We start from the raw sequence: 26,871 nt of genomic DNA, 5'->3' as shown, positions 1-26,871 counted from the left end.
CAACCAGGAAAAACCTCGCAGCGCAGGGTGCCTTTTAAAAGCGTGACGTCGTGACGTCACGGTTCAGGCCCCTCCTTCCCGTCACCTCCCACCTCGCAGAGACGGAAGCCGGCGGGGTCCGGGCAGGTCCGGGTGCTGCTGGCGGAGGAGAGATGAGCGACTCCAAGGTGAAGGTGGCCGTCCGGATCCGGCCTGTGAACCGGAGAGGTGAGCCGTGGGAGGGGGGAGAGAGAAGGGTCACACTGAGCCGGTGACAGCTGGATAGTACGAGAGAACTTCACTGAGTGACACCCGGAGAGTGACAACCCAACACTGACAACCCAGTGTGTTACATATCTACTTCACTGACACTACAGTGTGTTACATATCTACTTCACTGACACTACAGTGTGTTACATATCTACTTCACTGACACTACAGTGTGTGCCCCGTCCACTTCACTGACACTACAGTGTGTGCCCCGTCCACTTCACTGACACTACAGTGTGTGCCCCGTCCACTTCACTGACACTACAGTGTGTGCCCCGTCCACTTCACTGACACTACAGTGTGTGCCCCGTCCACTTCACTGGCACTACCGTGTGTGCCCCGTCCACTTCACTGGCACTACCGTGTGTGCCCCGTCCACTTCACTGGCACTACCGTGTGTGCCCCGTCCACTTCACTGGCACTACCGTGTGTGCCCCGTCCACTTCACTGGCACTACCGTGTGTTACACATCTACTTCCCGGGGAACTTCACTTTCACCATGCAACTAATACACTCAGAATACACTGACACTCTGGACCACCTCACTGACACCGATCTACTGAGATTTGTAATAACTTTACTTCCTGACACTGATCTCCGATGTCCCCTCTACACTGATGATAGATTTAGAATAAATCTAATAATGGGAGGAGGGTGACCACATCTGACAGGCGGCACCGCTGGCTGATTCCCCTCTGTGGCTGACAGGCGGCACCGCTGGCTGATCCCCCTCTGTGGCTGACAGGCGGCACCGCTGGCTGATCCCCCTCTGTGGCTGACAGGCGGCACCGCTGGCTGATCCCCCTCTGTGGCTGACAGGCGGCACCGCTGGCTGATCCCCCTCTGTGGCTGACAGGCGGCACCGCTGGCTGATCCCCCTCTGTGGCTCACAGGCGGCACCGCTGGCTGATCCCCCTCTGTTGCTCACAGGCGGCACCGCTGGCTGATCCCTCTGTACTTGACCTTATCCCTGGAATCCCTGGCAGGTGGCGCTGCTTGCACATCCCTAGTATGCCTGGCAGGTAGTGCTGATTTCTCATTCCTGGTATGCCTGCAAGGCTACTTGCTCCTCACTGGTACCCCTGACAGGCCGTACAGTTGACCAATCCACTCACACCCCTGACAGGTGGCAGTGCCTATTGATCTTCTGTACCCGGTACACATGACTGAAGGCACTGCTTACTGATCCCCCTTACAACAGGAGGTATTGTTCTATTTACCACTGGTACTCTTAAAAAGCAACACGGCTAACTAATCCCCAGTGTTACTGACTAATCCTTGGCACTCCTGACAGTGGACTCTGCTTACTGTTCCCTGGTACTCCCAACAGGCGGCACTGCTGACTGATCCCCAGTACCTGATGGGAAGCACTGCTTACTGATTCTCAATACCCCAACAGGTGGCACTGCCAACTCACTAATCCTAGGTACACCTGACAGGCACTGCTGATTGATCCCTATACCCCTGACAGGTGGCACCTGTGACCAATCCCTAGTACCCCTGACAGGCAGCAATGCTAACCAGTTTTTGGTGCCCTTGGGAGGTGGAATTGCGTACTTGTCCCCTGACAGGTGGCATGAGTGACAGATCCCAGGTACACCCGACGGGGGGGGGGGGCACTGCTGACCTATCCCTGGTACACCTGATGGGGGGCACTGCTGATCTATGCCTGGTACACATGACAGGGGGCACTGCTGACCTATCCCTGGTACACCTGACAGGGGAGGTGGCACTGCTGACCTATCCTCGGTACACCTGACGTGGGGGGGGGGAAGGGGCACTGCTGACCTATCCCAGATGCACGTGATGGTGCGGGGGTGGGGAGCACTACTGACCTGTCCCTGGTACACCGGGGGGGGGCACTGCTGACCTATCCCCGGTACACCTGACGGGGGGGGGGGGGGCACTGCTGACCTATCCCCGGTACACCTGACGGGGGGGGGGCACTGCTGACCTATCCCCGGTACACCTGACGGGGGGGGGGGCACTGCTGACCTATCCCCGGTACACCTGACGGGGGGGGGGGGGGCACTGCTGACCTATCCCCGGTACACCTGACGGGGGGGGGGGGGGCACTGCTGACCTATCCCCGGTACACCTGACGGGGGGGGGGGGGGCACTGCTGACCTATCCCCGGTACACCTGACGGGGGCACTGCTGACCTATCCCCGGTACACCTGACGGGGGCACTGCTGACCTATCCCCGGTACACCTGACGGGGGGGGGGGGCACTGCTGACCTATCCCCGGTACACCTGACGGGGGGGGGGGGGGCGGCATTGCTGACCTATCCCCGGTACACCTGACGGGGGGGGCACTGCTGACCTATCCCCGGTACACCTGACGGGAGGGGGGGGCACTGCTGACCTATCCCCGGTACACCTGACGGGGGGGGGGGGCACTGCTGACCTATCCCCGGTACACCTGACTGGGGGGGGGGGCACTGCTGACCTATCCCCGGTACACCTGACGGGGGGGGGGGCACTGCTGACCTATCCCCGGTACACCTGACGGGGGGGGGCGGCACTGCTGACCTATCTCCGGTACACCTGATGGGGGGGGGGGCACTGCTGACCTATCCCCGGGACACCGGGGGGGGGGGGGCACTGCTGACCTATCCCCGGGACACCGGGGGGGGGGGGCACTGCTGACCTATCCCCGGTACACCGGGGGGGGACTGCTGACCTATTCCCGGTACACCTGACGGGGGGGGGCACTGCTGACCTATCCCCGGGACACCTGATGGGGGGGGCACTGCTGACCTATCCCCGGGACACCTGATGGGGGGGTACTGCTGACTTATCCCCGGGACACCTGACGTGGGGGGGGCACTGCTGGCCTATCCCCGGGACACCTGACTTGGGGGGGCACTGCTGACCTATCCTCGGGACACCTGACGTGGGGGGGGGGCACTGCTGACCTATCCCCGGTACACCTGACGTGGGGGGGGGCACTGCTGACCTATCCCCGGTACACCTGACGTGGGGGGGGGCACTGCTGGCCTATCCCCGGGACACCTGACGTGGGGGGGGGCACTGCTGGCCTATCCCCGGGACACCTGACGTGGGGGGGGGCACTGCTGGCCTATCCCCGGGACACCTGACGTGGGGGGGGGCACTGCTGGCCTATCCCCGGGACACCTGACGTGGGGGGGGGCACTGCTGGCCTATCCCTGGGACACCTGACGTGGGGGGGGGGGCACTGCTGGCCTATCCCCGGGACACCTGACGTGGGGGGGGGGGGCACTGCTGGCCTATCCCCGGGACACCTGACGTGGGGGGGTACTGCTGACCTATCCCCGGGACACCTGACGTGGGGGGGGGCACTGCTGACCTATCCCAGGGACACCTAACGGGGGGGGTGCAATGCTGACCTATCCCGGGACACCTGACGGGGGGGGGGGGGGGGCACTGCTGACCTATCCCCGGGACACCTGACGTGGGGGGGGGGGCACTGCTGACCTATCCCCGGGACACCTGACGTGGGGGGGGGGCACTGCTGACCTATCTCCGGGACACCTGACGGGGGGGGGGCACTGCTGACCTATCCCCGGGACACGTGATGGTGGGGGGGGGAAGCACTACTGACCTATCCCTGGTACACCTGACGGGGGGGGGGGGGGTGTCACTGCTGACTTATCCCTGGTACATCTGATGGGGGGGGCACTGCTGACCTATCCCCGGGACACCTGACGTGGGGGGGGGGCACTGCTGACCTATCCCCGGGACACCTGACGGGGGGGGCACTGCTGAATTATCCCCGGGACACTGGGGGGGGGGGCACTGCTGACCTATCCCCGGAACACCTGACGGGGGGGGCACTGCTGACCTATCCCCGGAACACCTGACGGGGGGGGCACTGCTGACCTATCCCCGGAACACCTGACGGGGGGGGCACTGCTGACCTATCCCCGGGACACCTGACGGGGGGGGCACTGCTGACCTATCCCCGGGACACCTGACGGGGGGGCACTACTGACATATCCACGGGACACCTGATGGGGGGGGGGGGGGCACTACTGACCTATCCCCGGGACACCTGACGGGGGGGGGGGGGGCACTGCTGACCTATCCCCGGGACACCTGACGGGGGGGCACTACTGACATATCCACGGGACACCTGATGGGGGGGGCACTACTGACCTATCCCCGGGACACCTGACGGGGGGGCACTACTGACCTATCCACGGGACACCTGATGGGGGGGGCACTACTGACCTATCCCCGGGACACCTGACGGGGGGGGCACTACTGACCTATCCACGGGACACCTGATGGGGGGGGCACTACTGACCTATCCCCGGGACACCTGACGGGGGGGGGGCACTACTGACCTATTCCCCGGGACACCTGACGGGGGGGGGGGGCACTACTGACCTATTCCCCGGGACACCTGACGGGGGAGGGGGGCACTGCTGACCTATCCCAGATACACGTGATGGTGGGGGGGGAAGCACTACTGACCTATCCCTGGTACACCTGATGGGGGGGCACTGCTGACTTATCCCTGGTACACCTGACGGGGGGGGGGGGGCACTGCTGACTTATCCCTGGTACATCTGATGGGGGGGGGCACTGCTGACTTATCCCTGGTACATCTGATGGGGGGGGGGGGGGCACTGCTGACTTATCCCTGGTACATCTGATGGGGGGGGGGGGGCACTGCTGACTTATCCCTGGTACATCTGATGGGGGGGGGGCACTGCTGACTTATCCCTGGTACATCTGATGGGGGGGGGGCACTGCTAACTTATCCCTGGTACATCTGATGGGGGGGGGGCACTGCTGACTTATCCCTGGTACATCTGATGGGGGGGGGGGGCACTGCTGACTTATCCCTGGTACATCTGATGGGGGGGGGGGCACTGCTGACTTATCCCTGGTACATCTGATGGGGGGGGGGGGGGCACTGCTGACTTATCCCTGGTACATCTGATGGGGGGGGGGCACTGCTAACTTATCCCTGGTACATCTGATGGGGGGGGGGCACTGCTAACTTATCCCTGGTACACCTGATGGGGGGGGGGGGGGGGGGTGGGCAATGCTGACTTATCCCTGGTACACCTGATGGGGGGGTGGGCAATGCTGACTTATCCCTGGTACACCTGATGGGGGGGGGGGAGACTGCTGACCTGTCTCTGGTACACCTGATGGGGGGGGGGGGAGGGGACTGCTGACCTATCCCAGGTACACTTGACGAAGGGGGAGGGGGCACTGCTGACCTATCCCAGGTACACATGACGATGGGGGGGGGGGGGGGTGCCATGCTGCTGACCTATTGCTGACTGATCCCCACTACTGATAACCCCCAAGTACCGCTGATGAGGGCACTACTGATAACCCCCAAGTACCCCTGATGAGGGTACTACTAACCATCCTTGCTATTCCTGGCAGGTGGCACTACAGGCAATCCCTGGTACCACTGACAGGAGGCACTACTGACTGATTACAGGTACCCCTTGAAAGGCAGCACTGCAGACTTCTCCTGGTACCCCTGATAGTAGGCACCACCTCCACTGGTTCCTGGTACCCGTGACAGGTGGCACAGCTGATCAGTGTGTATTGTCGGGCAGTCTCTGTGTTGTGTCTCAGTGACAGACCGGAGTGTGTGTGTTGTGTTTACCTGTCACACAGGCACGGCTTATGTTCCCTTTTGTTTGCTGTAACAAGCTGATGAAACTTGTGACCTTCCCCCGTCATGTCTGATCCTCCGTCTTCTCACTGATATCTAGTCCTTGTGAATGGAGTGCAGGCGGCCGGCTCAGAGATTGGATGTCGGCACACGCATACACACGTGTCATCCTTTTACCAGCCAATCCTTCTGAGAAAGGTGATCCCCGACACACTTCCCACACGTCCAATATATGGGGGGGGTCACCCTTCTCACTGATCTGATATATGGGGGGGGGTCACCCTTCTCACTGATCTGATATATGGGGGGGGTCACCCTTCTCACTGATCTGATATATGGGGGGGGTCACCCTTCTCACTGATCTGATATATGGGGGGGGGGGTCACCCTTCTCACTGATCTGATATATGGGGGGGGGGTCACCCTTCTCACTGATCTGATATATGGGGGGGGGGGTCACCCTTCTCACTGATCTGATATATGGGGGGGGGGGTCACCCTTCTCACTGATCTGATATATGGGGGGGGGTCACCCTTCTCACTGATCTGATATATGGGGGGGGGGGGGTCACCCTTCTCACTGATCTGATATATGGGGGGGGGGGGTCACCCTTCTCACTGATCTGATATATGGGGGGGGGTCACCCTTCTCACTGATCTGATATATGGGGGGGGGTCACCCTTCTCACTGATCTGATATATGGGGGGGGGTCACCCTTCTCACTGATCTGATATATGGGGGGGGGGGTCACCCTTCTCACTTCTCACTGATCTGATATATGGGGGGGTCACCCTTCTCACTGATCTGATATATGGGGGGGTCACCCTTCTCACTGATCTGATATATGGGGGGGGTCACCCTTCTCACTGATCTGATATATGGGGGGGGGGTCACCCTTCTCACTGATCTGATATATGGGGGGGGGGTCACCCTTCTCACTGATCTGATATATGGGGGGGGGGTCACCCTTCTCACTGATCTGATATGGGGGGGGGGTCACCCTTCTCACTGATCTGATATATGGGGGGGGGTCACCCTTCTCACTGATCTGATATATGGGGGGGGTCACCCTTCTCACTGATCTGATATATGGGGGGGGGGGGTCACCCTTCTCACTGATCTGATATGTGGGGGGGGGGGGGGTGGGGGGTCACCCTTCTCACTGATCTGATATGCGGAGGGGGGGGGGGGTTATTGGTGTAATGTGTGTACACAGAGCTCAGTGTATGGACTGTCCTCTCTGACGGATGTGGGGGGATCACATGGAGGCCTGCAGATTGGTGACTGTTATTCACTTTGGTTGTATTGTATCTTCATGAAATCATTTTGTGTTACTGGTACTTTTTTTTTTTACTACTTTCTTTTTTTTTCTGCTGGTTACTGAATGTTTGCAAAACATGGTAATTAGATAAAACTGGGTGTGACAACAGTCTAGCCCAGTGATGGCGAACCTTGGCACCCCAGATGTTTTGGAATTACATTTCCCATGATGCTCAGGCACTCTGCAGTGTAGTGGAGCATCATGGGATATGTAGTTCCAAAACATCTTGGGCGCCAAGGTTCCCCATCACTGGTCTAGTATGACCTGGACTAAGCTACACAGTGAGGGGAGATTTACTACTGGGGAGTACAAAATCTGGTGCGGCTGTACATGGTAGCCAATCAGCTTCCAGGTTTTATCGTTAAAGCTTAACTGAACAAGCTGACGTTAGAAGCTGATTGGCTGCCATGTACAGCCGCACCAGATTTTGTACTCCCTGGTAGATGTTGTACATCCCAAGAGTCTTCAGCAGGGGAGGGTTTTCTCAGCTAAGCACACTCTCCTGTCTGCATGCCTGAGCTAAAGGCAGATGGATTCCAGTAAATGCTACATGAATGATTTGCCCTTATTAAAGCGATTGTATATCCCGCTTGGTGATTTTTATTTTAGTTTTTTTACCTAGAGGTCAGCCGATAAGGCATATCTGTAGGTAAAAAGAATATCTCCTAAACCTGGTTTAGGAGATATTGACCCTGCATGCAGCCCCTGACGTCAGCGACGCATGCGCTCTGCACGTCTGGCTTATCCTGCCGGGATGGAGGGCTCCGCTCCCTCGGTGGTGACCGGGCGTCGCTGCAGGGCTTCATTCTAAGGTGAGTGTTTCATAATGTGCTAGTATGCGATTCATACTAGCATATTATTATCCTGCAGTTTGTTTTTATGCATACTAGCACATTATGCTATTGTCTTGCAGTTTTTTTTTCCGATGCATACTAGCACATTATTCTATTGTCTTGCATTTTTATTTGCGATGCACATTATGCTATTGTCTTGCAGGTTTTTTTATGCATACTAGCACATTATGCTGTTGTCTTGCAGTTTTTTTTTTCGATACATACTAGCACATTATGCTATTGTCTTGCAGGGCTTATTTTTATGCATACTAGCACATTATACTATTGTCTTGTAGTTTTTTTTTTCCGATACATACTAGCACATTATGCTATTGTCTTGCAGGTTTTTTATGCATACTAGCACATTATGCTGTTGTCTTGCAGTTTTTTTTTCGATACATACTAGCACATTATGCTATTGTCTTGCAGGATTATTTTTATAATGCATACTAGCACATTATGCTATTGTCTTGCAGCGTTTATTTTTATGCATACTAGCACATTATGCTATTGTCTTGCAGGTTTTTTTTTTTAATGCATACTAGCACATTATGCTATTGTCTTGCAGGGTTTATTTTTATGCATACTAGCACATTATACTATTGTCTTGCAGGTTTTTTTTTCGATAGATACTAGCACATTATGCTGTTGTCTTGCAGTTTTTTTTTCGATACATACTAGCACATTATGCTATTGTCTTGCAGGATTATTTTTATAATGCATACTAGCACATTATGCTATTGTCTTGCAGGATTATTTTTATAATGCATACTAGCACATTATGCTATTGTCTTGCAGGATTATTTTTATAATGCATACTAGCACATTATGCTATTGTCTTGCAGCGTTTATTTTTATGCATACTAGCACATTATACTATTGTCTTGCAGGTTTTTTTTTCGATACATACTAGCACATTATGCTATTGTCTTGCAGATTTTTTTTTTTATGCATACTAGTACATTATGCTATTGTCTTGCAGGGTTGTTTTTTTTTTGTATGCATACTAGCACATTATGCACATTATGCAAATACGGTGTGACAGAAAGTGTTGCAACAACCCCCATTTTATTCTCTAGGGTGTTAGAAATAAAATATGTATACTGTTTGGGGGGGTTCTAAGTAATTTTCTAGCAAAAAAAGAAAAAGTTTTTTAACTTGTAAACAACAAGTCTCAAAAAGAGTTAAAGTTAATAATTTAAACCTAACCTGATCATAGAAGCAGACGGGGTCCATCTCTGCTGTGGGCATCTGAAGCCCTCTTGTATTCATTTCTGGGAATCTGTACAGCTGACTATCCAACATGCACCTCCTGATCTCACGCCTGCGCAGTAATGCCACTGCGTGGCGCTGAGACGCCACATACTTGCATGCTGTGAGCTCCAAGTGGTTAAAGCGTAATATTCGGTGCCCCTTTTTTTTTTTTTTTTTTTTGTGGCTTAGCCCCCTCCCTGCTCCTTCCTGTGCCGCCATTGTGGTGCATGCTTAGAGTTGTCGAAGGGCTCTCCCCGGGCCTGTGGGTTCTCTGCATGTGCAGAAGCTTTCCATGTGTATGGGCAAAGTATTGGTGCTCCTGTAGGGCCAGGTTCACACCCGGGCATTTTGAGTTTTGCAGAAACGCACTACAGTCCATTTAACATGATCTTCTTATGGGTCACGTTCATATCTGTGCCTTGTCAACAGGTGCGTGTTTTTTGTTTATTTATTTTTTTAAGGGACAGGTACTTTTGTCTGCAGCAGGTTCTTTTTTTGGTTCCATAGACTTCAATGGAAATGCAGCGCTTGCATTTTTGCTGGTTTCTCCTGCATGACAACAGAGACCTCCCTAAAATGCAAAAGACATCAAAAACGCAACGGGAAAACGCATCAACCACAGCCTGCATAGGCGTGAACCTAGCCTAATCGCTTCCCTTTGCACATATGTAGGGAACGGCGCTGCCGCAGGGCTAAATCAGGGAAAAAAAGGCCCTGCGGCACATCCTGCTTATGTGCAGAGTCCGTGTGTGTTCCTAGTGCAGCGCAAAATAATAAAAAAATATATATAAAAAAAAAAGTATATCCGGTTGTGAGAGGTGGAGGTCGGGCAGTGTGTTTAGTTTAGGGCGGAGGTCCACTTTAAAATGAAAGGTGCTCCGGTGATGTGTGTATGGCCATACACTGGCTGCAAGCAGGAGTGTGGAATGTGGGTCATCATTATTCTCTGTATCTCCAGCACAGCGGGAATCCCCGGGAAATCAGCACAGGATTAGGGGAATCCCTGGCTGACCGACTGAGCAATAACACTGATCTGCACTGTCAGCACTGACACCACTCCAGTCTTCTCATAGAAACTGCAAGTGTCCTACATAGAAGACACAGCTTGTGTACGTGGAGGGATGCTGACCTCTACATGTCGTGTATGAAGACCTGACCAGCCGTCTATCGACAGATGCAGAATTAAAGGGTCCATTCGCTTTTAAAAAATTTAGGGCACAGTCAATAAAAATTTGTGTGCCCTCAAGTCTGCCCCAGCAGTGTGCCCTCAAGTCTGCCCCAGCAGTGTGCCCTCAAGTCTGCCCCAGCGGCGCTTGCCCCCCAAGGGTTCACCGGCGGCGCTTGCCCCCCAAGGGTTCACCGGCGGCGCTTGCCCCCCAAGGGTTCACCGGCGGCGCTTGCCCCCCAAGGGTTCCCCAGCCGCGTGCAAAACATTGTCCAGTTTAGAGATTTGTATTTAAACAGGTGAACTAATCTCTGAAAGGTAAACTTTTTGTTGCGGTGATCTGCATTAAAGCGGTGCACAGTAGCATGTGAAACAAGGGATGTGCGTTGTGGCGCTGTTCATTCTGAATAGTATCCCTTGCGTACCAAGGTAGTGCAGCCCAATGCACTGCAATGCGCAGACGTGAACCGCCATGTTTGCGGTGAGCTTTGTTGTAAAAGATGCTGCATGTCTGTTAAAACCGGTATTGTAGTACCTTCATGTCAAATGGGCTCCCAAAACACAGATTAACCACTTGATCTCTGAAAGATTTACCCCCCCCCCCTTTCCTGACCAGGCCATTTTTTGTGATATGACACTGCGTTATTTTAACTGACGATTGCGCGGACGTGTAACGCTGTACAGAAATGAAATTGACGTCTGCTATATATTTTTGGCGAAAATAAATCGCAATAAGTGGCATGTTGATGTTATAGCGTTTATGAACTATGGGATAATTGTATTTATTTTAATAGTAATGGTGAACGATCAGCGACTGATAGCGGGACTGCAATATTGCGGCGGACAATCTGACACTATCTTATTAGATTGTAAGCTCTTCTGAGCAGGGCCCCTCTTAATCCTATTGTATTATAACTGTATTGTCTCCCTTTTTATATTGTAAAGCGCTGTGTAAACTGTTGGCGCTGTATAAATCCGGTGGCCGGTCTGCAGCCTCTGACCATCTCCGGTAGCATCACTGAATATTATGTGTGGTCCATTAGTGGTATCTGGTCCCATTTTCATATTTGGAAGGTTGGCCTCCATTCTCCTGGACTAAATGGGCACCAGCCATATTCTCTATGGGCAGGGGGCAGATGACAAAAGTGGATTGTTCTGCTGGTTGGAGTTATTCTTAAAAAAAAATTATTTTTTTTATGACGGGTTCCCTTTAATCACTATTGAAGAGTACATGAATAGGTGACAGTCGGACAGCCCAGATCCTTGTCTGAGGTCACGTGAGGTCACATAGCTGTGATATCCATAGGGGGGTATCTCTTGCTGGGCAGTGACACCATGACATGTGTCGGTGACTCACATTCATGTGTTTGTATATTTAGGGTAGGTTGGGCACAGCAGAGCCTGCAGGCTTTGCTTGTGAACGGCTGTCCCCGGCCGGACAATGTCCTTCAGTCCTCTTCATCCTTGTGCAGCACCAACCTGTATCTGGTGACTGTCCATGATGTCACAATGTGCCCATTCATCCCGAGCCCATGCAGTGTGACACAATGCTAATGACTCCGGACTTGTCGAGGTGGATGAGTTTCCATTTGTACACTGAAAGTGACAGAACATTTCCTTTTTTTTAGAATTTTGTGTAGAGTGGGTATTTCATTGAACACACTGGGGCAGGATAGGGTGATGGGCTGGCGGTTGCGCGGCGGTCTGCCAAAGGGGGCTGGCGGTTGCGCGGCGGTCTGCCAAAGGGGGCTGGCGGTTGCGCGGCGGTCTGCCAAAGGGGGCTGGCGGTTGCGCGGCGGTCTGCCAAAGGGGGCTGGCGGTTGCGCGGCGGTCTGCCAAAGGGGGCTGGCGGTTGCGCGGCGGTCTGCCAATGGGGGCTGGCGGTTGCGCAGCGGTCTGCCAGTGAAGTCACATGGGCAGCTTCCAGATCTGAAATGAGCAGGTGCACAGCTTTTGCAGAGGAATATGCCAGAGCATGAGCAGTGATAACAGAGGAGACACAGAACTGCCTGCTGTTCCGTTGCCACTCTGAATAGGGAAGTTGAGTAAAGTGGCAGGATCATCCCAGCATTTTTCTAACAATGGAAGCATGAAAAATGGATAGGATACACAGAGAAGTAGATAACAACAAACTTTATATATTCGCCAAAATTTTAAAATGTAGATCTAGTAACACTTTACTGGAACCCCCACGCATCTGCAAACGTGCGCCAAACCACATGGTGCCACAGCACTATGCAGTTCGGTGCGCCAGGTTTTTGTGAAAGGGTTCGGGACTACTTTTTTTTTTTTTTTTCTTTATCCACGTAGGGCAGCCCATTGAAATGAATAGGCTACGCTATACACAGAAACGCAGGAAAAACACACAAATTCACCCATGCTTGATCGCACCTTTAAGTGTACAAACTTTTTTTTTTTTTTTTTTATATTTTTTCTTCAGGGAGAAACAACTGAAATGAGATATCCTTGTGAATACATCATACAACCATTATAAAAATACGTTATTTACCTATTGTGTGGACGTGTCGCATTTTTAGTGGTGTGTTGCTTTTAAAGCAGAACTCCAGGCAGAAATGAGAATAAATGTGTAGACCGGTGCTTTCACCCATAATTGAGCCACTTGGGTATAGTGCATGGATGAGAACCACCGATACCTGCGCAGGCTCGGGAACTACATTGTAACACGTGTGTGTGTGTGTGTGTGTGTGTGTGTGTGGTTGTGTGGTTTATCTATCCTCTTAGAACCGGCTGCTTCTCTGGTTGGATAGTGATGGTGGGTTGTGTTTCCTTATCTAACGATCGGTGAGCATTGACCCTCGGCTCCCATCCTCCTCCCAGCCACTGGAAAGAGCTGATTTCTGTTTATTTTGGCTCGGGATCCCCGAGGGCCCGTGTTTCCATTTCTTTTATGTGTGTGCACTGACTGGTGAAGGGATACTTGTGAGTGGTAAGCCAGGGAAATTCAATCGCTTCCTGTGTGTGTCACACTGATGACCTGTCCCTTAACTCCCTGGGCTGTGCCACTATAATAGAATGCCCTGATTAAAACAATGTTGCACTATTCTACCCTTTTTTAACACTATCCGCATCAGAATCTCCCCCCCCCCTTACATCAGAGTCCCCCCCTTACATGAGGATCCTCATCGGAAGATGTGGGGCAAGTAAAACCTGGTGGGGGGTTAGAGTCCCCCCTCTTACATGGGGGTCCCCATCAGAAGCTTTGGGGCAGGTAAAATCTGGTAGAAAGTCTGAGTCCCCCCTCCACCCACTTGCATCAATTCCCCCTTATATGGGTGTCCCCATCTGGCTTTCTACCAGATTTTACCTGCCTCAAAGCTTCTGAGTCCCCCTCCACCCACTTATATCAGACTTAAGAGTCCCCCCTTACATGAGTGTCCCCATCAGACGCTGTGGGGCAGGTAAAAATCTTGTAGAGGGACAGATCCCCCCCCCACTTACATCAGAGTCCCCCGTACTTTAGGCAGCCTCAATGCACATTTAGGATACACCGACCCTACCTGCAGGCCAGGTAGAATCTGGTGGAGGGCCAGATGTGACCCATGGGCCGTAGTGTGGAAACCCCCTGCTATAGAGGAGTATGGTTGTTTTGGTTTATTTTATATTTTTTCCATAACCCCATACTTGTCCTTTAAGGGGGGTGTATTGAGGGCTGACTTGTAAAGGGTCTTTAATGGCAGGGATCTTCAGCGGTCTCTGGCAATTTCCTGCTGCAGTTCCAGTCTTGGACCACTCCAGATCTGCAGTTCTATATCATCTCCTGTAGCATGCCTGCAGTCTGAGTACATTGTGTGGCCTTTTGGTGATGGCAGGGGCCACACTTGAGGCCCCCTGTGTCAAATAAGTTGACCACCATTGTCCTAGACAAAGCGCCAGTTTACTGTCCTTCAGACTCGAGGGTGGCCGGATGTTGGTGTCGGTGGGAGGAATAGTGCCCCGTCGTTGGTGTCGGTAGGGGGGGGGGAAACAGTGCCCCGTCGTTGGTGTCGGTGGGGGGGGGAACAGTGCCCCATCGTTGGTGTCGGTGGGGGGGGGGGGGGAACAGTGCCCCGTCGTTGGTGTCGGTGGGGGGGGAACAGTGCCCCGTCGGTGGTGTCGGTGGGGGGGGGGGGGAACAGTGCCCCCCGTCGTTGGTGTCGGTGGGGGGGGGAACAGTGCCCCGTCATTGGTGTCGGTGGGGGGGAACAGTGCCCCGTCGTTGGTGTCGGTGGGGGGGGGGGGGAACAGTGCCCCGTCGTTGGTGTCGGTGGTGGGGGGGGGAACAGTGCCCCGTCGGTGGTGTCGGTGGAGGGGGGAACGGTGCCCCGTCGTTGGTGTCGGTGGGGGGGGGGATGACACTGCCCCGTCGTTGGTGTCGGTGGGGGGGGGGGGGAACACTACCCTGTCGTTGGTGTCGGTGGGGGGGGGGAACAGTGCCCCATCGTTGGTGTCGGTGGGGGGGGGGGGGAACAGTGCCCCGTCGTTGGTGTCGGTGGGGGGGGGGGAACAGTGCCCCGTCGGTGGTGTCGGTGGGGGGGGGGGGGGGGAACAGTGCCCCCCGTCGTTGGTGTCGGTGGGGGGGGGGGGGGGGAACAGTGCCCCGTCATTGGTGTCGGTGGGGGGGGGGGGGGGGAACAGTGCCCCGTCATTGGTGTCGGTGGGGGGGGGGGGAACAGTGCCCCGTCGTTGGTGTCGGTGGGGGGGGGGGGAACAGTGCCCCGTCGTTGGTGTCGGTGGTGGGGGGGGGGAACAGTGCCCCGTCGGTGGTGTCGGTGGAGGGGGGAACGGTGCCCCGTCGTTGGTGTCGGTGGGGGGGGGATGACACTGCCCCGTCGTTGGTGTCGGTGGGGGGGGGGAACACTACCCTGTCGTTGGTGTCGGTGGGGGGGGGGGTGACACTGCCCCGTCGTTGGTGTCGGTGGGGGGGGGGGAACACTACCCTGTCGTTGGTGTCGGTGGGGGGGGGGGGGAACAGTGCCCCGTCGGTGGGGGGAATGGTGTCTTGTAACAGTGGGAGGAACAGTGCCCCAAGGGCTGGATAAAGGCAAGAAAAATGCTGTATTTGGCCCTTGGGCCGCAGTTTGGAGACCACTGCCCTAGACTGTCATAGTAGTTGCCCTATTACAGAGTGTATTGCACAGCATCACTTTTCTGTTGCCTAGGCCCACAACCTCTCCATTGTGCTTGCTCATGACCATGAATGAGGATGTACCTTGAAATTACCAAACGGTTCAGATCTCACTACGCTGGTATTTTAGGTCCAATCTGACACTGCTGAGGTCGATCGCATGTCTCTGGGTGAGGAACTAATTTTAAGGTCTCCTTGACATGAACGTAGTATAGCGTACACCCATGCAAGACCCATGTTTGCCTGCACGGGTATGCCCAGGTGTTCCATGGATACCTGTGCAGGAAGGTTCATTCATGTCAATTGGGACACAGTGGCTGCTCCTAATTTGAGTGCAGGTTTTGGGGCCATGCAATGGCTAGGTCTGGGCAGCCACTGAGTCCTAATTGATATGGATCACATTGGTGTACACTATAATACGCTCATGTGAAGCAGATCTTAAAATTAGCTTCTCATCTAGAGACGTGTGAATGGCCTCGGTGTCAGATTGGACCTAAATTACCAGTGAGACCTGATCAGAAATTTGCAGGTAAGTCCTCATTGATGGTCAGGAGCAAAATGTGGTTGGTAGTACCCTGCAAGGTGCCTCCATCCCCATTGTACATACAAATGCAGAGCTTTGCCCATTGGGACTTTAGCTGAAGTGCCACACAGCCAGTAATAAAAACCTAGTACAGGTTTGAGTATGTGCCAGCAATAACACTGGAAAAGGGTGTCCTAATGCCAAACAGTTGGTCCAATCTACAGATCTATTACATGGTTACATACAGTAATCAAATAGTCCATGGTAAGTTTGTCATAGCATCTATGGTGATCCAACGCGTTTCGTGAGTTCAGTCTCACTCTTCAGGGGTTGATGCATAGACATTAATCTATAAAGTAAAATGATTAAAAAATATAACCGAGTAATGAATGTGGAAATGTATCAGGTAGATAGAAATGTGGGAATCAGTTTAAGGGATCCATACTCAGAGATGCAGGATGCCAAAGTCGCAACGGTTGCCACCGGAGACGTCTGACCCGGGCCGGGAGCTGAGGGTAAAGGATCCAAAATGGGCCAACAGTGCAAAACAGGACTGATTCAAAAATGAGAACCTTCCAGCATGGCCTGCCAGGATAGTAACTAGAAAATAGAGTGTATATGGGTAATGATGTGCACCAATACATTTAGGAAAAAAAACATTTGTATGAGCAACCAAAATGAAGCTGCCGTGGGTCTAGGTCAGTGATGGCAAACCGTGGCACCCCAGATTTTGGAACTACATTTCCCGTGGAGCCCATGCACTCTGCAGTGTAGTTGAGCTTAATGTAAAATGTAGTTCCAAAACATCTGGGGTTCCAAGGTTCACCATCACTGGTCTAGGTCAGTGGTCTCCAAACTGCAGCCCGGGGGCCAGATGTGGCCCTTTGCTTGCCTTTTATCTGGCCCTTTGGGGCACTTTTTTTCCCCACTTATGAGATGCTATTCTGCCAACTGACATCAGTGGGGCAACTATTTTCTCCTATCGACACAGACAGTGGGGCAACTATTTTCTCCTATCGACACAGACAGTGGGGCAACTATTTTCTCCTATCGACACAGACAGTGGGGCAACTATTTTCTCCTATCGACACAGACAGTGGGGCAACTATTTTCTCCTATTGACACAGACAGATGGGGCACTTCCTCCCAATGATACCGACAGTGGGGCAACTATTCCTTCACCTTATACCAGATGTGGTGATTTTTCTTCCCACTGATGCCAGGAACATTTCCACTTCTGCTGGCCACAGTCTGGCACCCCTAATTTCTAAAGGGCAATAAATTAGCCCTTTGTTTAGAAAGTTTGCAGACCCCTGGTCTAGGTGATTAGAAAAGTGATGCTGTGCAGTACATGCCATAATAGAGCAAGAACTATGGGCAATGGTGGTTAACTTATTTGACATGGGGGGGTTTCAAGTGTGGCCCCTGACATCACCAAAGGGCCACTTATAATGGACCTATTCTCCACCCAAAAGTCTAAGGAGCCATGTACAGCCACCCATAGAAAGCTGTGGCTGTATGCCGGTATATGCCGGAGCTTGCGTATGGGTGTAGACCGTTTGTGAGCATGTTTACACAAGTACTATCCTATATTCTAAGTACAGCCTTTGTTTTCTATGGGCAGCTGTATGGATTGGTTGTGGCTTCTGGGTGGGGAAGAGTGGCCAAAGTTTTGTGTCCTACATCCCCAGGTGACCATGTACATTGAGACCTTATAGGGAAAACTCCTATTTCATTATGGTGACAAGTTGTGTGTGTGTGTGTGTGTGTGTTGTGTGTGTTTTTTTTTTTTTTTTTTTTTTTATTCCAGAATCAGACCTGATCAGCCACAATCGGGTATTATTATTTTGAATTCTTCCACATGTGCCCAACTGTTAAGAGGCATGGGAGCCCTAAGTGGTCAAAGATGCTGCGTGTGCTCCCACGCAGCATTATGGTGGGACTATATGATAACATGGTAAATGTGTTTTTGGTCTTTATTTTTTTTTATTTTATTTTTCCCCCCTCTGAGTTTTTTGTTTGTACTTTTTTTTTTTTTAATTATTATTATTATTTTTTTTTATTTTTTCTTGTTTCCATCCTTAGTTATGATGTATGCACAAAACCTGTATATGGGCTTTCTATACATTTAAAAATAAAAAATAAAAAATGTACGTCCTCCTATGGGGTTTCAAAGGCTTGTGGAATGTAGCCTGCTGTATTTTCCCACAATGCATTGGAGTGCAGTATGTGGGAGAGAGGCATCTGAACTAAATCAAATCTCGTATAAGCTTTTAAAGCGGTACGTAACCGACAACTAAAATGATAATCTAATGCAGCAGTTATTTAGATGTGGTGGCTGCGGTAGTTTTCTTTCTTTCTTTCGCTCTTTCTCTTCTGCTTTCACTTGGTAATTCGGCCAGTGACACACCTACTGTATTAGTGAGACACAACTCTGGATGAAGTAGCACAGGGACCTTTTGGGACAGCATTGTCAGTCTGGGGGGGAAAGGTGCATTAGATGGACTAGCAGATTAAAATACACTAACACATTTGAAGCTAAACCCCCAGCTAATACTTTATAATCAGTTACAACAAACAGTTGTTTCCTTTTGGGGTAATGGTGTTACATAAATAAAAGCCGACCCTTGTTGGCACCCCTGTCAGTAGGGAATGATTTGTCTCATCCATGTAAACTGATACATTCCGCTGGAAAGTGCGCGCTTTACAAAAACAGACTTGCTGGCCAGATCTTCGGAAAATAGAAGGAATTAAGCCTGAACAATGAAAACAAATGCAGCCACTTGTACCTACAGGTAAGACTATAATTAGGCTCACCTGTAGGTAGGTTACTGTGAATATCTCCTAAACTTGCACAGTTTAGGAAACCTCGGCCCTCCAGCTGTGGTAAAACTACAAATCCCATCATGCCTCTGCCTCCAGGAGCCATGCCTGTGATTGTCAGGGTCTTGCAATGTCTCATGGGACTTGTAGTTCCACCACAACTGGAGGACCTCTGGTTTAGGAGATATTCAGAGTGCATGCAGCCAGTGACATTGCACACGTTCTGGAGGTCCAGCATACAGTGCCAGACCTTAAACGGCATCTCCCGCACGCATGCGTGATGTCATCGTGCCCCTGGCCAATAATGTAGCAAACCCGTAATGAAGACCGGGGAGGAAATTGTCAGTCCTTTCAGCATTGGCAGAGCTAGATGGCTTCGTTCTAAGGTAAATCTCTCATAATGTGCTAGTATGTGATGGATACTAGCACATGACATTGCCTTGCTGGGAATTTTTTTATTTTTTTTCCAACAGCGATTTACTTCCACTTTAAGAATTGGTAAGTGGCAGTATAATAAATGTGTGATATATATATATATATATATATATATATATATATATATATATAATATCTCTATCTATAATTTTAATTTTTTTTAAATTATATACTCCTCTGCAGATTCCACAGTCCAGGTTTATAGTGGGGTGCCCCAGCGGCCGCTGACATTTAATAATCGGACACTTACCTGTCCCAGGGTCCAGCGATGCAGGGGAACGAAGCCCCCCCTCGTTCCCTGCTCCACTCGCGGCGCCGGCATTCTTACTGTGAAGCCACAGCCCGGCACCCGCTGCGCACCGTGATACGCCGCACAATCATCTGGGACGCGTGACAGGTCCCAGATGACTGTGCGGCACCGAGGGGAAGTGATGTCACCAGCCCGGGCAATGAAGGAGGCAGACTACGAGGGACCCCCTAGCAACAGGCATTTGGAGGTGAGTTAAAAAAAAAAAAAATTCCAATTTTTTTTTTTTTTTTTTTTTTTGGGCAACACCACTTTAAGCCGTAGTCTTGGCTGTTACAATGACTTGATGGGTGGAGGTCTGGAGATGTTCCTAGGCAGGCTGTAGTTGCATAGGTAACGCCCAGATGTCATGCTGAACCTCTGTGATTAAAAGACTGGGGAGGAAAGAGCTTATCCCATGCTGGACATCCTCCAGCCAGGAAATGAGGCAGTGTCTATATGACTTGCTGCAGCTTCTAATGCACAGTGTAAGAATCTCACAGTGTGCAGTGAAATCAGAGTAAGCCATTTCAGTCCAGGAGAGGATCTTATACAACTGCAAGAGTGACGGGAAGGAAGGCCGCAAGTCGGCTATAGTCATCCTCTGAAATCTTGGCGGCTCGTTGTCTGCAGATTATTACCGGTTGGTATCTGGAGAGTTGGAGGGAATGACTGTCACTCTGATAAAAGCTGCCTGCATAGATAATGAGGTCTGATGGCTGCTGACTGACATAGTCCTTGTAGTGCAGTGATAGCAGACGCTATTCTCGGGACTCATTAGCTGCAGAGAGTTCCTAGTGAGGACCCGGGCTGTAGATCATCATTATTATAATTACATAGTGTCAGCAAATACTAATCTTTTATAGTATATACAGTGGGGACGGAAAGTATTCAGACCCCCTTACATTTGTCACTCTTTGTTATATTGCAGCCATTTGCTAAAATCATTTAAGTTCATTTTTTTTCCCTCATTAATGTACACACAGCACCCCATATTGACAGAAAAACACAGAATTGTTGACATTTTTGAAGATTTATTCAAAAAGAAAAACTGAAATATCACATGGTCCTAAGTATTCAGACCCTTTCCTGTGACAGTCATATATTTAACTCCGGCGCTGTCCATTTCCTCTGATCATCCTTGAGACGCCTTCATTTGAGTCCAGCTGTGTTTGATTATACTGATTAAACTTGATTAGGAAAGCCACACACCTGTCTATAGAAGACCTTACAGCTCACAGTGCATGTCAGAGCAAATGAGAATCATGAGGTCAAAGGAACTGTTGAAGAGTTCAGAGACAGAATTGTGGCAAGGCACAGATCTGGCCAAGGTTACAAAAAAATGTTCTTATGCACTTAAGGTTCCTAAGAGCGCAGTGGTCTCCATAATCCTTAAATGGAAGACGTTTGGAACGACCAGAATCCTTCCTAGAGCTGGTTGTCCAGTCAAACTGAACTATCGGGGGAGAAGAGCCTTGGTGAGAGAGGTAAAGAAGAACCCAAAGATCACTGTGGCTGAGCTCCAGAGATGCAGTCGGGAGATGGGAGAAAGATGTAGAAGGTCAACCATCACTGCAGCCCTCCCCCAGTCGGGGCTTTATGGCAGAGTGGCCTGATGGAAGCCTCTCCTCAGTGCAAGACACATGAAAGCCCGCATGGAGTTTGCTTAAAAAAAAAAACACCTGAAGGACTCCAAGATTGTGAGAAATAAGATTCTTAACATAGAACTTTTTGTCCTTAATTCTAAGCGGTATGTGTGGAGAAAACCAGGCAATGCTCATCACCTGTCCTATACAATCCCAACAGTGAAGCATGGTGGTGGCAGCATCATGCTGTGGGGGTGTTTTTCAGCTGCAGGGACAGGATGACTGGTTGCAATTGAGGGAAAGATGAATGTGGCCAAGTACAGGGATATCCTGGATGAAAAACTTCTCCAGAGTTCTCAGGACCTCAGACTGGGCCGAAGGTTTACCTTCCAACAAGACAAAGACCCTAAGCACACAGCTAAAATAACAGAGGAGCGGCTTCACAACAACTCTGTGACTGTTCTTGAATGGCCCAGCCAGAGCCCCGACTTACACCCAATTGAGCATCTCTAGAGAGACCTAAAAATGGCCGTCCACCAACGTTTACCATCCAACCCAACAGAACTGGAGGGGATCTGCAAGGAGGAATGGCAGAGGATCCCCAAATCCAGGTGTGAAAAACTTGTTGCATCTTTCCCAAAAATGACTCATGGCTGTATTAGATCAAAAGGGCAATTCTACTAAATACTGAGAAAATGGTCTGAATACTTAGGACCATGTGATATTTCAGTTTTTTTCTTTTTTAATAAATCTGCAAAAATTTCAACAAATCTGTGTTTTTCTGTCAATATGGGGTGCTGTGTGTACATTAATGAGGAAAAAATGAACTTAAATGATTTTAGCAAATAGCTGCAATATAACAAAGAGTGAAAAATGTAAGGGGGTCTGAATACTTTCCGTCCCCACTGTATTATCATTACCAGATATAATCCAGACACACTCATTGCAGGTGGTGAGATATGTATGATGTCTGCAGTCTCTCCTGTACCATGTCTGCAGTCTCTCCTGTACCATGTCTGCAGTCTCTCCTGTACCATGTCTGCAGTCTCTCCTGTACCATGTCTGCAGTCTCTCCTGTACCATGTCTGCAGTCTCTCCTGTACCATGTCTGCAGTCTCTCCTGTACCATGTCTGCAGTCTCTCCTGTACCATGTCTGCAGTCTCTCCTGTACCATGTCTGCAGTCTCTCCTGTACCATGTCTGCAGTCTCTCCTGTACCATGTCTGCAGTCTCTCCTGTACCATGTCAGCAGTCTCTCCTGTACCATGTCAGCAGTCTCTCCTGTACCATGTCAGCAGTCTCTCCTGTACCATGTCTGCAGTCTCTCCTGTACCATGTCTGCAGTCTCTCCTGTACCATGTCTGCAGTCTCTCTCTGCAGTCTCTCCTGTACCATGTCTGCAGTCTCTCTCTGCAGTCTCTCCTGTATCATGTCTGCAGTCTCTCTCTGCAGTCTCTCCTGTATCATGTCTGCAGTCTCTCTCTGCAGTCTCTCCTGTATCATGTCTGCAGTCTCTCTCTGCAGTCTCTCCTGTATCATGTCTGCAGTCTCTCCTGTATCATGTCTGCAGTCTCTCCTGTATCATGTCTGCAGTCTCTCCTGTATCATGTCTGCAGTCTCTCCTGTATCATGTCTGCAGTCTCTCCTGTATCATGTCTGCAGTCTCTCCTGTATCATGTCTGCAGTCTCTCCTGTATCATGTCTGCAGTCTCTCCTCTATCATGTCTGCAGTCTCTCCTGTACCATGTCTGCAGTCTCTCCTGTACCATGTCTGCAGTCTCTCCTGTACCATGTCTGCAGTCTCTGGCCATCTCCTCCTATTATGTCTGAACTCTGACAGTTTTCCTTAACATTATATACACAAAATTTTATGTGCAGCCCTTTGGGGATGTCACATTTGTGGCCCTGGGTATCATGAAAACTGCCCCCCCCTCCCCCTTTCAGCTATAGAATGTTGGTCCGCTCCTCTGTACACATATCACTCCTGTAGGTGATCACTGAGCGGTGACCTTTTTGCCATATTAGAATTATAAGCTGGGATTAGACTGATCAGAGGACTCGGCAGCTTTGATGGTGATCACACCCAGCACCCTGTATACCTGTCATATATGATGTTCAATGACCAGGAATATCACCCTGTACAGTGCCTTGAAAAAGTATTCATACCCCTTGAAATTTTCCACATTTTGTCATGTTACAACCAAAAATGGAAATGTATTTTATTGGGATTTTATGTGATAGACCAACACAAAGTGGCGCAAAATTGTGACGTGGAAGGAAAATCATAAATGGTTTTTCAACATTTTTTACAAATCAATATGTGAAAAGTGTGGGGTACATTTGTATGGCGCCCCCCGGAGTCAATACTTTGTAGAACCTCCTTTCACTGCAATTACAGCTGCAAGTCTTTATGGGGATGTCTCTACCAGCTTTGCACATCTAGAGAGGGACATTTCTGCCCATTCCTCTTTGAAAAGTAGCTCAAGCTCTGTTAGGTTAGAGAGCATCTGTGAACAGCAATTTTCAAGTCTTGCCACAAGTTCTCAATTGGATTTAGGTCTGGACTTTCACTGGGCCATTCTAACACAAGAATATGCTTTTATCTAATTGTAGCTCTGATTGTATGTTTCGGGTCGTTGTCCTGCTGGAAGGTGAACCTCCGTCCCGGGTCTCAAGTCTTTTGCAGATTCGAAAGCCCCATACACACTATCAGATTTTCTGCTGATTTTTTTTTTTTTTTTTTCCTTCAGATTTTCCAAAACCGTATAATATAAGGTCAAACCTTAGGATTTTCAATGTTTATGCAATAAGGCAGGCCCTTGCACTACATGGTTTTCATAAATCTGAAGACAAAAATCAGCAGAAAATCTGATAGTGTGTATGGGGCTTAAAAGGTTTTCTTCTAAGATTGCCCTGTATTTGGCTCCATCCATCTTCCCATCAACTCTGACCAGATTCCCTGTCCCTGATGAAGAAAAGCATCCCCACAACATGATGCTGCCACCACCATGTTTCACGGTGGGGATGGTGTGTTCAGGGTGATGTGCAGTGTTAGTTTTCTGCCACACATAGCATTTTATTTTTAGGCCAAAAGTTCAATTTTGGTCTCATCTGATCAGAGCACCTTCTTCCACATGTTTGCTGTATCCCCCACATGGCTTCTCACAAACTGCAAATGGAACTTCTTATGGCTTTCTTTCAACAATGGTTTTCTTCTTGCCACTCTTCCATAAAGACCAGATTTGTGGAGAGCACAACTAATAGTTGTCCTGTGGGCAGATTCTCCCACCTGAGCTGTGGATCTCTGCAGTTCCTACAGAGTTACCATGGGCCTCTTGGCTACTTCTCTGAATAATGCTCTCCTTGCCCGGCCTGTCAGTTTACTTGGACGGCCATGTCTTGGTAGGTTTGCACTTGTCATACTCTTTCCATTTTCAGATGATGGATTGAACAGAGCTCTGTGAGATGTTCAAAGCTTGGGATATTTTTTTTATAACCTAACCTTGCTTTAAACTTCTCCACAACTTTCTCTCTGACCTGTCTGGTGTGTTCCTTGGCCTTCATGATGCCGTTTTGTTCACTAATGTTCCCTAACAAACCTCTGTGGGCTTCACAGAACAGCTGTATTTATACTGAGATTAAATTACACATAGGTGGACTCTATTTACTAATTAGGTGACTTCTGAAGGCTATTTGTTCCATTAGATTTTTAGTTAGGGGGGTATCAAAGTAAAGGCGGCTGAACAGAAATGCACGCCACTCTTTTCAGATATTTATTTATAAAAATTCTGAAAACCGTTTCTCATTTTCCTTCCACTTCACAATTATGTGCCACTTTGTGTTGGTCTATCACATAAAATCCCAATCAAGTAATACATTTATGTGTTTTGTTTGTAAAATGTCAAAATGTGGAAAATATCAAGGGGTATGAATACTTTTTCAAGCCACTGTATACCTGTCCTATCCTATAATGTACAGTGACTGGGAATATCGCACTGTATACTTGTGGAGACACAAAGCAAAATGATTGGCCAGCTGTTTGGGAACTTCTGTCCAACACAATCCAGGGTTCTCAGATCTCCAGATTACAAAGGCCACTGGGGCTCTGCCAACATTTCTGCTTAACTAGTTATCCTATTATATATTGAGTGACTATTGGCTAGTTATCCTATGCATACTGTGCTATTATTTATTGGTTATCCTGTCACATATATTTGGCCATTGCATGCATACCCGGTCTCGTACTCGGCCGTTGCATGCATGCATACCCGGTGTCGTACTCGGCCGTTGCATGCATGCATACCCGGTGTCGTACTCGGCCGTTGCATGCATGCATACCCGGTGTCGTACTCGGCCGTTGCATGCATGCATACCCGGTGTCGTACTCGGCCGTTGCATGCATACCCGGTGTCGTACTCGGCCGTTGCATGCATACCCGGTCTCGTACTCGGCCGTTGCATGCATACCCGGTCTCGTACTCGGCCGTTGCATGCATGCATACCCGGTGTCGTACTCGGCCGTTGCATGCATGCATACCCGGTGTCGTACTCGGCCGTTGCATGCATGCATACCCGGTGTCGTACTCGGCCGTTGCATGCATGCATACCCGGTGTCGTACTCGGCCGTTGCATGCATGCATACCCGGTGTCGTACTCGGCCGTTGCATGCATGCATACCCGGTGTCGTACTCGGCTGTTGCATGCATGCATACCCGGTCTTGTACTGGGCTGTTGTATGCATGCATGCATACCCAGCCTCGTGCTGGGCTGTTGCATGCATGCATGCATGCATACCCGGTCTCGTACTGGGCTGTTGCATGCATACCCGGTCTCGTACTGGGCCGTTGCATGCATGCATACCCGGTCTCGTACTCGACTGTTGCATGGATACTTTGCTCAATAGTTAGCAATTGCATGACTATCCTGTCTCATACTCTGGCAATTGATTGGTTACCCTCTCCCATACTGGGTGAATATAGATTTTCCATCCTGTACCAGATGAAGGGTGCAGTCTCAGTGATCACATTGTAGGATGGAGCCAGCTTGGCGTCACAGCTGGGAGAAGGATGATGAAGATGAACATCTGACACTTCCACTTCTGTTCTCTCCCAGCCGAGTCACCTAATGAGCCGTCAGCTGACAATGGGCTGCACGCGGCTTTGTTTGTAGTATTTTGTTGAATCGGGCAAATTGGATGATTAACATCTGCTCACCACCGTACGTCATTCCAGAGAAAACCGATCCTGGGACTAGAAATCTCAGCTAGCCAGAGACGAGCACATTCTGTATAGGTGGATAAGGTGACCAGATTGGTGTGTTATGTCTATAAATATTCCTGTGTAATTTAGTAGTATTATAGCGTTTAGTAATGCATCACCTACAATAAACACCTAATTTATGCCGATTAAATCCGGAACCTGGGAATGACACACTTGTCGACTTTGTAGTTTTAAAGGCACAGTCAACCTTTTGTGTCCATGTTTCATCTTGCACAAACATAGAGATATCTCAATCTTTAAAACAATAGCAGTGTAGCCCCCCCCCCCCCCCCCAGGGGGTGCTTCCCCCTTGAACCATCCTGTTGCTGAAATCTGAATAAGAAGACTTGAAGTCCCATCCACCACCGCAGCAGAGGGACTCTGA

At 50.4% G+C, this 26,871-nt stretch overlaps 1 protein-coding gene across 1 annotated transcript in view; it reads left to right on the top strand.

Moving 5' to 3' along the window:
• Window positions 1–88: 88 nt before the first annotated feature.
• Window positions 89–26,871, top strand: part of KIF13B (kinesin family member 13B) — a gene marked incomplete in the record, with an annotated part of 350,254 nt that continues 323,471 nt past the window's right edge. The window contains 1 exon segment of the mRNA XM_077489267.1: window positions 89–207. Coding sequence (XP_077345393.1) covers window positions 153–207 — 55 coding nt within the window.

Source organism: Lithobates pipiens, unplaced genomic scaffold (assembly GCF_037356315.1).
Source record: "Lithobates pipiens isolate NorthernLeopardFrog02 unplaced genomic scaffold, aLitPip1_a1.2 Scaffold_18, whole genome shotgun sequence".
Taxonomy (NCBI): Eukaryota; Metazoa; Chordata; class Amphibia; order Anura; family Ranidae; genus Lithobates; species Lithobates pipiens.
The sequence above is the reverse complement of the archived record's forward strand: the minus strand, read 5'-3'. Positions and strand labels throughout refer to the sequence as shown.